At 43.9% G+C, this 11,811-nt stretch overlaps 1 protein-coding gene across 3 annotated transcripts in view; it reads left to right on the top strand.

The window, feature by feature from the left end:
• The first annotated feature begins 263 nt into the window (after nucleotides 1-263).
• Nucleotides 264-11,811, top strand: part of nup210 (nucleoporin 210) — a 34,171-nt gene continuing 22,623 nt past the window's right edge. The window contains exons 1-22 of one of the 3 annotated variants that reach the window (XM_047806963.1): nucleotides 264-299; nucleotides 566-651; nucleotides 939-1,152; nucleotides 1,404-1,540; nucleotides 1,617-1,748; nucleotides 2,986-3,082; nucleotides 3,271-3,421; nucleotides 5,714-5,846; nucleotides 5,930-6,088; nucleotides 6,256-6,324; nucleotides 6,585-6,691; nucleotides 6,778-6,918; nucleotides 7,057-7,194; nucleotides 7,274-7,429; nucleotides 7,846-8,044; nucleotides 8,451-8,596; nucleotides 9,759-9,977; nucleotides 10,062-10,235; nucleotides 10,358-10,553; nucleotides 10,638-10,744; nucleotides 11,333-11,437; nucleotides 11,603-11,704. In XM_047806963.1, the coding sequence (XP_047662919.1) occupies nucleotides 989-1,152; nucleotides 1,404-1,540; nucleotides 1,617-1,748; nucleotides 2,986-3,082; nucleotides 3,271-3,421; nucleotides 5,714-5,846; nucleotides 5,930-6,088; nucleotides 6,256-6,324; nucleotides 6,585-6,691; nucleotides 6,778-6,918; nucleotides 7,057-7,194; nucleotides 7,274-7,429; nucleotides 7,846-8,044; nucleotides 8,451-8,596; nucleotides 9,759-9,977; nucleotides 10,062-10,235; nucleotides 10,358-10,553; nucleotides 10,638-10,744; nucleotides 11,333-11,437; nucleotides 11,603-11,704 (2,832 nt within the window). In that variant the 5' untranslated portion in view covers nucleotides 264-299; nucleotides 566-651; nucleotides 939-988. Of the gene's footprint in view, nucleotides 300-565; nucleotides 652-938; nucleotides 1,153-1,403; nucleotides 1,541-1,616; nucleotides 1,749-2,985; nucleotides 3,083-3,270; nucleotides 3,422-5,713; nucleotides 5,847-5,929; nucleotides 6,089-6,255; nucleotides 6,325-6,584; nucleotides 6,692-6,777; nucleotides 6,919-7,056; nucleotides 7,195-7,273; nucleotides 7,430-7,845; nucleotides 8,045-8,450; nucleotides 8,597-9,758; nucleotides 9,978-10,061; nucleotides 10,236-10,357; nucleotides 10,554-10,637; nucleotides 10,745-11,332; nucleotides 11,438-11,602; nucleotides 11,705-11,811 lie in introns of those variants that run through there. The other 2 variants (XM_027159465.2, XM_047806962.1) reach the window with 2 other exon arrangements.

Genomic DNA, 11,811 nt, shown 5'->3' with positions numbered 1-11,811 from the left:
TGTTCAGTTGATTTAACTCTGTATCTACATCATTATATTTCTGTAAAGCTGCTTTGCAAGCAAATTTACATAATTAGTCTCAGAAATCAAAAGAAGAAGAAGAAGAAGAAGAAGAAGAAGAAGAAGAAGAAGAAGAACAAGAACAAGAAGAAGATGAAGAAGTCTTCTGACTGTTTAGTTAATAGTTTGTGAATATCCCAGTGATTCCTGTCTCAGACACTAGAGGGCGCCTGTGACATGAGGCTGATGCGCACGCGCTTACACACTAAGTTCATGTAAATGTTATTTAACAGCTTTAGGTAAAAACTCACACATTTTTGTTGTTGTTGTTGTTGTTGTTGTTGTTGTACCAAATGAACAGTACAGAGAGTGACATAGGCATATTATAACCCGAAGCTACAATGTGTTTATTATAATAATGAAACATTTGTGTAAGCGTTTAAATTTACTTTAATCTAATGTTTTATATGCATTTGAATGTTTCTGTTTAATGTAATGCAGTTTTTTTTTGCACAATCAGGTTATAAACCACTTTAAATCACATTAAATCTCTTCCTGTTGATAGCACTACAGTGTGCACGTGCTTCCTACATTTCCCAGAATGCACCGCAGTGTGTGGTGTAGTAATGGCGGTGTTTCTGTGATTCTGAGGTAAGGAGCAGGTATAATGTGTGTTTGTGTTTTATTAATGTTAATCAGATTAAAACCGGCCCTCACGGCTCGTGTGTGTGTGAGAGAGAGACACTGAGGTGAATGTATCCTGATGTGACGTCATTATCAGCTTTAATAACGTTATAAAGGCGGTTAGTGACCGTTAGTGAGCGCACGTGCGCGCCGTTATGTTCAAACGTCATTGGTTTTGTTTACACGCTTTTGTGTATCTTTATGTATATATTTTATTGTCTGTAATAACCTCATCTCCTCCTGCTGTGGTGTAGAACTGAACCTGTATTGTTTGTCACACTGAAGTAACTGAGCCGGAACCTAAATGGCGGAACTCAGTTTCCGGGTTGTGTTTCTGTTGGTCCTGACTTCATGTTACACTGATGTCTGTCAGCCCGCCAAACTGAACATCCCCAAAGTTCTGCTCCCTTTGGCCAGGAGCACAAAGATCAACTTCACACTGGAGGCCACTGAAGGCTGCTACAGATGGTAAAGAGGAAGTGACGTCAATAAACAACTGTGTGGAATCATTAATAATAATAAAATAACTCCATGTTCAACATGAAGCCTCTAGTCTGAGGAAATAATGTCTGTGTGTGTGTGTGTGTGTGTGTGTGTGTGTGTGTGTGTGTGTGTGCGCGCGTGCATGCATGTGTATGTGTGTCTCTGTGTGTGTGTCTCTGTGTGTGTGTCTCTGTGTGTGCGTGTGCATGCGTGTGTGTGTGTATGTACTCACACAGGTCATCAAACAGACCTGAGGTGGCGAGTGTTGAATCTATAGACATGGACGAGCGTCATTGTTCCCAGAGAGCTGTACTTCAGGCTCGCTCCAATCAGCTCTCACGCCTCACCAGTATTATTCTAGCGGAGGACGTTGGTGAGGAAACGTGACTGCTGAGGCATTGAGTGTTTTTTATTTCAGCTCAGTCCTAAAACTTTCCCCTGTGTTCTAGTGACTGGACAGGTGTTACGCTGTGACGCCATCGTGGACATCATCAGTGAGATTCAGATCGTCTCCACAACACGGGAGCTTCACCTGGAGGACTCGCCCCTGGAGCTGATGATCCATGCTCTGGATTCAGAGGGTGGGGACACACACACACACACACACATACACACACACCCTTAAGTTCTCCACAACACCCCACTGCTGCGCTCCTCCACTGGTTCCTGTAGCTGAACACATCAGATGTAAACACTGAGGTAAGGGGGAGCAGCTCTGTTTCTGTAGACAAGCAGTAAAGCTCTTCTCCGTCCTCACACTGCACCTCGCTCCCTCAGATCTACAGCACTGCTCCACTGGTCCCACCATCTCTCAGAGTAAGAAGCAGGTACACATCAAGACTCCTCTGTTCTGTACCGAGGGGGTGGGATGAACTTCCTCATGATGTCTGAACAGCTGAGTCACTGACTATATTTAAAGGTGCGGTGCACGCCGTTTGAAAAATGCTTCAGAAAACTGAGTCGGGCCAAATAACCAAACGAACGTGTATCCAAAGAGCAGAAAGGGGCGTGTCTTGTCAATATGCCGCGGAGAGAGTGTTCAGTGCGCGTGTGTGACATTAGCAGAAAGCGATTGAAACACTGACATGGTGGATACCTGCCGTTACCTCTGCCTCGAGTTCTAGGTATTGAACGTCAAATCTCCCCTCGGCCAGCCGCCCCAGCAGGTTCTGCCATAATAGTTGCCTGGGTTATGTATGTATGTGTGGGGCGGAGCTATCAACACGGGGGCGACACCCATTTGGGTTGGGGCGTGTTTGTTTTGGTGATTTCAAATGTCAACATTGGCTTTCAAACAGTGCACCGCTCCTTTAAACTACGAGCGAAGACGTTCATCTTACTGAAACACTTCATCTAGCACTTACTTATTTCCTGTTTGTTTATCTAGAATTATTTTTACTTTCTTTGTTAAACTTTATTTATCCGTTATAATGTCTCATAACTCAAACCATTACATACACACTGGCATTTTGTTCTTAATCTTAAGTTTTCTCCTTTTAGTGATTATTTTGTTTTGATCACATTTTTAAATGTTTACTTTTAAAGCAATAATGTTTTAAAGATCAAAGTGTTTTTTGTAGTAAATCTTTTTTAAGTAAATGTAGATGTGTTTATTACATGTTTGTTTATTATTAATAACTAGTGTAATTAACGCTTCTCTTTGTGACCCTGGGCTTGTGAAGTGTTATTGTGTGTGAGAGAGAATCCTGATGTGAGATTTTAGACCTATCGCTCAATCCTGAGGTGAAAGTTTCTCTCAGCTTTATTTGTTCAGAGTGTTTTTGTTTCTGATGAAGTGTAAATGTGGTGTTTGTTCAGGAAACACCTTCAGTACTCTGGCTGGTCTGGTGTTCGACTGGAGCCTTGTGAAGGGCACAGAGACGGGAATGCTCCCAGATTCCTACAGCTCGTTACGGTAACACACACACACACACACACACAATACCTCCTGCTAACACCAGTCATCTACCTGCTCCAGATGTTGTGATTTTATTCCTTTAAAAGAGTAAAACGGCTGGAGATGTTTTTCATAATTCCACACAGTGGTTTATTATTTAATTAACATCACTAATGTGTCCCCCCACCTCCACCCCCTGCCCACAGAGTGCTGACGTTCTCAGAGTCGACCTACACACCGCCAACATACATATCAGAGATGGAGCGTGTGGGGAAGCAGGGAGACATCATTCTGGTGTCTGGGATTAAAACTGGTCACGCAAAACTGAAGGCTAAAATCCAGGAGCCGCTCTACACCGTATGAAACCTCTCTTTTTATCTCTTTCTTTTCTATTTGAGTTATAAAGTTACTTTTCATTGTCCATGTAAGTTTGTCCATCCATCCATCCATCTTCTACCGCTTATCCGGGGGCGGGTCGCTGGGGCAGCATTCTAAGCAGGGATGCCCAGACTTCCCTCTCCCCAGACACTTCCTCCAGCTCTTCCGGGGGAATACTGAGGCGTTCCCAGGCCAGCCGAGAGACATAGTCCCTCCAGCGTGTCCTAGGTCTTCCCCGGGGCCTCCTTCCGGTTGGACATGCCCGGAACACATCCCCAGGGAGGCGTCCAGGAGGCATCCAAAACAGATGCCCGAGCCACCTCAGCAGACTCCTCTCGATGTGGAGGAGCAGCGGCTCTACTCTGAGCTCCTCCTCACCCTATCTCTAAGGGAGCGCCCAGCCACCCTGCGGAGGAAACTCATTTCGGCTGCCTGTATCCGGGATCTTGTCCTTTCGGTCATGACCCAAAGCTCATGGCCATAGGTGAGGGTAGGAACGTAGATCGACTGATAAATAGAGAGCTTCGCCTTGTGGCTCAGCTCTTTCTTCACCACAACAGATCGGTATATCGACCGCATCACTGCCAAAGATACACCAATCCGCCTGTCGATCTCCCGCTCCATCCTTCCCTCACTCGTAAACGAGACCCCAAGATACTTAAACTCCTTCGCTTGAGGACTTGGAGGTGCTGATTCTCATCCCCGCCGCTTCACACTCGGCTGCAAACCGTCCCAGTGCACACTGAAGGTCCTGGTTTGAGGAAGCCAGCAGGACAACATCATCTGCAAAAAGCAGAGACGAAATCCTGTGGTCCCCAAACCGGACTCCCTCCGGCCCCTGACTGCGCCTAGAAATCCTGTCCATATAAGTAATGAACAGGACAGGTGACAAAGGGCAGCCCTGCCGGAAACCAACATGCACCGGGAACAAGTCTGTCTTACTGCCGGCAATGCGAACCAAACTCCTGCTCCGGTCATATAGGGACCGGACAGCCCTTAACAGTGGGCACCGGACCCCATACTCCCTGAGCACTCCCCACAGGTCACCATGAGGGACACAGTCGAAAGCCTTCTCCAGATCCACAAAATAAATGTGAACTGGTTGGGCAAACTCCCATGAACCCTCCAGCAACCTGGTGAAGGTATAGAGATGGTCCAGTGTTCCACGACCTGGACGAAACTCGCATTGTTCCTCCTGAATCCGAGGTTCGACTATCGGCCGAATTCTCCTCTCCAGTACCCTGGCATAGACTTTTCCAGGGAGGCTGAGGAGTGTGATCCCTCTATAGTTGGATCACACCCTCCGGTCCCCCTTCTTAATCAGAGGGACCACCACCCCAGTCTGCCAGTCCAAAGGCACTGTCCCCAACCTCCACGCAATGTTGCAGAGGCGTGTCAACCAAGACAGCCCCACAACATCCAGAGACTTGAGGTACTCAGGGCGGATCTCATCCACCCCCGGTGCCTTGCCACTGAGGAGCTTCTCAACTACCTCAGTGACCTCAGCTTGGGGAATCGACAAGTCCACAAATGAGCCCCCGCCCTCTGCTTCCTCAGTGGAAGACATGTCAGTGGGGTTGAGGAGAACCTCGAAGTATTCCTTCCACCGTCCGAGGATGTCCCCAGTCAAAGTCAGCAGATTTCCACTCCTACTGTAAACAGTGTGAGCAGGGCACTGCTTCCCCCTCCTGAGGTGCCGGACGGTTTGCCAGAATTTCTTCGAGGCCAACCGATAGTCCTTCTCCATGGCCTCACCGAACTCCACCCAGACCCGAGTTTTTGCCTCGGTAACCACCCGGGCTGAAGCTCGCTTGGCCCTTCGGTACTTATCAGCTGCCTCCGGAGTCCCCCGAGCCAACCAGGCTCGATAAGACTCCTTCTTCAGCTTAACGGCATCCCTTACTTCCGGGGTCCACCACCGGGTTCGGGGATTGCCACCACGACAGGCACCGGAGACCTTACGGCCACAGCTCCGAGCAGCCGCGTCGACAAGCTCTGGTTGGTTGAAGCTCTGCCGGAGGTGGGAGTTGAAGATCTCTCTGACCGGAGACTCTGTCAAACGTTCCCAGCAGACCCTCACAGTACATTTGGGTCTGCCAAGTCTGTCCAACTTCCTCCCCCGCCATCGGATCCAACTCACCACCAGGTGGTGATCAGTTGACAGCTTCGCCCCCTCTTTACCCGAGTGTCCAAGACATACGTAAGTTTGTGTTGCGAGTAAATAAACAGGACTTTTAAATAGTCGGATAATGTTCCTCTGATGTTCTACAGCATGTAGGAGCTGCTGAGGTGCGACTGTTGATCCTGGAGAACATCCTCCTGAGCCCTGCCTATGATGTCTACCTGCTAGCTGGAACCTCCATCAAGTACAAGGTGCAGAAAATCCGGCAGGGGAAGATCACAGGTCCGTGTTGTACCCGAGATAAAGCAGTGAGTTTAAACTGAGCCACACTGATGTTCACTGACGAGGTTTGTTTCTTCTCTCAGAACTCTCCATGCCGTGTGATCAGTACGAGCTCCAGCTGAAGAACAGCGTGGTCACTCCTAGAGGGGATGTGAACTCTGCGGTGGCGGAGCTCCATCCCAGCACCTCTACAGTCGTCGCTCTTCAGCAAGGACACACCAACATTGTCCTGGATCACAAGAGTATCCTCTCAGCACTGACTTACACATGTCTCTCCTGTAACGGCTCATTTACAGGGACTTTTTACAAAAATAAAAACCCTTTGTTTAAGAAACTTTTGTCAGATTGTTTTCCCAACATGGTGTTTAGGTGTAAATGAGATGTGATTGTACCTTAACACAGTGTTGAGCCCTGGGAATGAAGGGAGCGTCTCGTCTCCCTAACAGCACGCTGTATGTAGTGGAACCTGGATACCTGGGTTAGTTACAGCTCAGTCTCATCTGTCTCTGGGTTTACAAGTCGCTTCTTATTCCTGTCTAGATTTTTAAAAAAAAAAGAATTTCTTGATTGTTGAAGGAAAAAGAAATTGTTTTTACACACAAGTAAACTTCATTACATGATTATTTATTTATTTACACACAAGTAAACTTTATTACATGATATATTTATTTATTTACTTTATTACTAGTTTATTACATTGCTTTTTGTGATGTGTCTTTATGTACTGTGCTGTATTAGTGTTTAAGATAAACCCTGGAGAACGCTGGGTTCTGGAGACTGGAAGAACCTACGAAATCTTCATTGAAGTGTTTGACAAGTCCAGCAACAAGATTTATTTATCAGATGTAAGTTAAGTGTGAATATATATTGACACCCTCAGGCATATGTAGCTAAAGGAGTTTATCTGTAAGACTGTTGTGTGTTGTAACAGAACATCAGGATACAGCCCACATTCCCTAAAGAGTTCTTTGAGGTTCTGGAGTCGTCTCTGAACGGATCATACCACCGTGTGAGAGTGCTGAAGAAAGGGCAGACGGCTGTCGAGGGGACGCTGAAGGCTGTCGTAGATCAGGTGTGTGTTCTCTCTCTCTTTCTCTTTCTCTGTCTTTCTCTCTGTCTCTGTGTGTGTCTCTCTCTCTCTGTCTGTCTCTCTCTCTCTCTCTCTCTTTTTTTTTTGTTTTTATCCACATATTTTATCTCCTGTTCTCAGAGAGGAATCCAGCACACACTTCCTGTTCCAGTGAGGAACGAACAGGACGTTGAAATCTACAACCCCATCACCCTCAATCCCTCCAACCTTACGTTCCCATGGCAACCGAAAGAAGGAGCATATCAGTACACCATCCAGGTAGTTTGAGTGTCCTGCTGATTGAGTATTCAGTGTTTACGACGTTATGAGCCTCTGTAGTAAGTGATCTGTGTTCCAGGTCACTGGAGGAAGCGGGAACTTCAGCTGGTCTTCCTCAAACACGGCCGTCGCTACGGTTACAGTGAAGGGTGTGATGAAGACCGTGCATGACATCGGCGTGAGTACAGTGTACGCTCATGACCTGCGCAACCCACTGCATTACGGAGAGATGAAGGTGAGAACCAGGAATTAACTAAAATACTGCAGACTGAAAGAAAGGCTTTTTGTAAAGATGCAGTGACAGAAGAACTTTATTAAAAATATATTTTGTATATTATATATAAAAAATATATATTATATATTTTTGAATAAAAATAAAAAGATATATTATATATATATAAAAAATATTATATTATATTATAATATATTATATTATAAATATATAAATAAAAATATATATTATATATTTTTGTGGTTAAAGGAAGCTGTGTGTTATTTCTACAGAAATACATTAATATAATCTCATACACAGGGTTGTTCCTGTACAGCAGGAGCTCCACTTTATTAACCTTTTAGAAGGTGATGTTTTCTGACTTGTGTGTGTGTGTGTGTGTGTGTGTGTGTGTGTGTGTGTGTGTGTGTGTGTCGTAGGTTTATGTGATCGAGCCTGTGAAGATGGAGTTTGCTCCGTGTGTGGTGGAGGCTCGGGTGAATCTCACTCTGGAGCTTCCACTGCGCATCTTTGGCCAGCTCAGCTTGGAGGACCAGGAGAAGGTCATGCTGAGCGACTGCTCACACTTCGACTTGCAGGTGCAGATGGAAAATCACGGCGTGTTTCAGCTACAGCAGGGTGAGACACACACCACCTCTCACAAAAACGTTAACATGTGTTGTCTGATTCAATAAACCTTTTAGTTTATTAAAAAAGGCTTTATATAATAAACAATAACTTAATTTTTAGATAAACTGAAACTAATAGATAGAGAGAGAGTGTGTTGTCATTGCACAGGATACAACAAAATGGGGGGGGGGGGGGGTTTCCAAATAAATGAGTATAAACATTAACAAAAGTGATCCAATAAAATACTATTTAGTTGAACAGCTTTAAGGTAAACAGCTAAAATATGGTACATGTGAACAGTGTATAGATAAAAATAAAGAATAAATGTTCACATTCAATGCCTTCTGTACAGATTTGGGGTTTGAAATAAGTACATTAATATTGTGTGTGTGTGTGTGTGTGTGTGTGTGTTCAGGGCTCTTACCCCCAGGTCAGCAGCACTGTAGCGGTGTGCGAGTACAAGCCGTATCCCCAGGTTACACAAACCTGGTGGTCACTTACACACACGGAAATGTTCATCTGAATGCCAAGATCACCATCGTTGCTTACCCACCTCTCAGGGTGAGTCCTGCTGCTGCGTCACACACACAGTCTCACCAGTGCACACAAACACACGGGGTGCCAATACTTTTGACAAAATATGAAGTTCAGATAACACACAAGGTTGGTTTTGTACAGCAAACTACAGGAAACACAGCTCTAATGATCAGGAGTATAAATAATAATATAACGGTGTAAATAATATAACAGTATAAATATAATCATATAAATAATAATATAACAGTAAAAACAATAATATAACCATATAAATAATAATATAACCGTATAAATAACATAACCGTATAAATAATAACAGTATAAATAATATAACATTGTAATTAATAATATATCTGTGTAAATAATAATATAACAGTGTAAATAATAATATAACAGTATAAATAATATAACAGTGTAAATAATAATATAACAGTGTAAATAATAATATAACAGTATAAATAATATAACAGTGTAAATAATAATAACTGTAAATAATAATATATCACTGTGAATATCAGTGTAAATAATAATATAACAGTGCAAATAATAACAGTATAAATAATAATATAACAGTGTAAATAATATTATAACAGTAATTAATAATATATCACTGTGAATATCAGTGTAAATAATAATATATCAGTGTAAATAATATAAAAGTATAAATAATAACAGTATAAATAATAATATAACATTATAAATAATATAACAGTGTAAATAATAATATATCAGTGTAAATAATAATATAACAGTATAAATAATAACAGTATAAATAATAATATAACAGTGTAAATAATAATATAACAGTATAAATAATAATATAACAGTATAAATAATAACAGTATAAATAATAATTTAACAGTGTAAATAATAATATAACAGTATAAATAATAATTTAACAGTATAAAGTATTACAAAGGAATGAAATCTGAATTTAAAAACTAAATTTTTTGCACTAGTAGAGAAATAATTTCTGTCTGAGAGTTTAATCAGGAGGTGTGTGTGATGACCAGCAGTGAGTTTAGAGGGAACTGTACAGGAGGTGTTAGGGTTAGATTAGTGTGATGGGGAAGTGTTCAGGGAAAACTCTTACATCATCTAACAATCTTCTCTCTCTCTCTCTCTCTCTCTCTCTCTCTCTCTCTCTCTCTCTCTCTCTCTCTCTCTCTCTCTCTCTCTCTCTCAGGCAGTAGATCCAGTGTCCGTTGCTCTCGTTACTCTTGGCTCATCTAAAGGCATGATTTTTGAGGGTGGACCGAAGCCATGGATTCTTGAACCTTCCAAGTTTTTCAGAAACCTGACAGCTGAGGACACTAACAGTGTCACACTGACGCTATCAGGCCCGACGTCCCGTAACTACTTCACCCACCACGTCAGAGCATCGTGTCGTGCCCTCGGGGAGCAGGTCTGTCCTTGCTAGAGCTTTGCTTTACTGTGGTGCGAATGAGCGAGTGTGTACTGATGTATTTCCTGTTCCTTGGTGCTCCAGGTGTTGGCAGTGACCGTGGGGAATCAGCCGACTCTCACTAATCCCTTTCCTGCCGTGGAGACCGCGGTAGTGAAGTTTGTGTGCGCTCCTCCATCACGCCTGGCACTTGTCCCTGTCTACACCACCTCTCAGCTCGACCTGTCCTGCCCCCTGCTGCAGCACAACAAACAAGTGGTACTTCTCTCTCTTTATTATCTCTCTCTCTCTCTCTCTCTACTATGGTGTGTGGCAGGCACAATCTGTCTTCTCCCTGTTCTGTCCTGTCTCTTTACTGATGTCTCCTTCTTATCATTCAGGTTCCTGTGTCTAATTACCGGAACCCAGAGTTGGACGTGGTGGCGTTTGACCAGCAAGGAAGAAGGTTTGATAACTTTAGCTCTCTGAGTATGATATGGGAGTCGTCCAAAGCAGCGCTGGCCAGCATCAAGCCCAACAAGCCCATGGAGCTGTACGTCAGTGAGGAGACCAACACCAAGCAAAAGAAGCTTCAAGGTACTGCAGGGTTCTGTTCTCGGTGAGAAATGATACTGAATGAGAATTATTTTCTGATAGAGTGTGTGTGTGTTTCATGTGCAGGACGTCAGATGGTGTTTGTTCATCATGAGTCAGGTGTAGCAGCCATCACTGTGAGTGCGCTGGGCTACCAGACATCTCACCTGGAGAAAGCGGCTGTTCTGCCTGGGGTAAGTTTCTCTCTCACTCTCTCTCTCACACACACACACACACAGCTACCATCACTTCCTTTTTAAGCTGGCAGAGGAGGAAGTGTGTGTTTAGGGTATAAGTGTTGTGGTGTATTGTCACCGAAGATGTTTTGGTTGCTATTGGCAACAGCTAACAACAATAAACAAATTCAGACTGTTAGCGTTTTCAGAAAGCCACAAAAACAGTGTAAGTGCACAGAGTAACATCAGTCATGCAAACCACTTCCTCTGCTGGTGCTTTAAAAGACATTTACCTTAATGTCTGTGTTACAGATCAGCCTCCATTAATTATCTAAAGAAGTTTGTTAGTGTTTAATTGTGTTAATTACATTACAGTATGTTTTAAACTATGTAGTGAACAGGGAGTGGTTTTGGACTGAATTAACCTCTGTCTGTCTGTCTCCCACCCTGTCTGTCTCCCACCCTGTCTGTCTCCCACCCTGTCTGTCTCCCACCCTGTCTGTCTCCCACCCTGTCTGTCTCCCACCCTGTCTGTCTGTATCTCTGTCTGTCACTCTGTTTGTCTGTCTCTCTCTCTCTCTCTCTCTCTCTCTCTCTCTCTCTCAGTTTGAGCCCCTAACGGTGGTCTCTGCTACATTGGACCTGCTGTTGGTTGAGGATGTGACTGTGACCCCACAGTCTGTCTCCATTTATAATCACCCTGATGTTCGGGTAATTATTACACTTGACATAATGACATCATCATCGGTCCACAGTCTCCACCCTGTCCCTCACTGTCCCCTGTAGTGTCTGTACACCTCTCTCTAGTCCTTACCTATGGGCTACTTTCTAACATTAAATGTCTTGCACTAATGCCCATGTTTTGTTGTGAGGCAGGTCGAGCTCCTGCTGCAGGAAGGCTCTGGTTATTTCTTCATCAATAGCAGTGTTCAGGGAATCGCTAATGTGGAGTTTCAGGAGTCTCGGGGAACTGCTGAGGTGGGTTTATCTTCTGTCAGAGGATGGGACTGAGGCCCAGCACCTGGGTGTCATCTGTTCCAGATTAATATAAACTTCTACAGTGAACTTTTCTGTAGTTTAAACTC

Source organism: Tachysurus fulvidraco, chromosome 23 (assembly GCF_022655615.1).
Source record: "Tachysurus fulvidraco isolate hzauxx_2018 chromosome 23, HZAU_PFXX_2.0, whole genome shotgun sequence".
Classification (NCBI taxonomy): Eukaryota; Metazoa; Chordata; class Actinopteri; order Siluriformes; family Bagridae; genus Tachysurus; species Tachysurus fulvidraco.
This window is presented reverse-complemented; position numbering and strand designations above follow the sequence as displayed.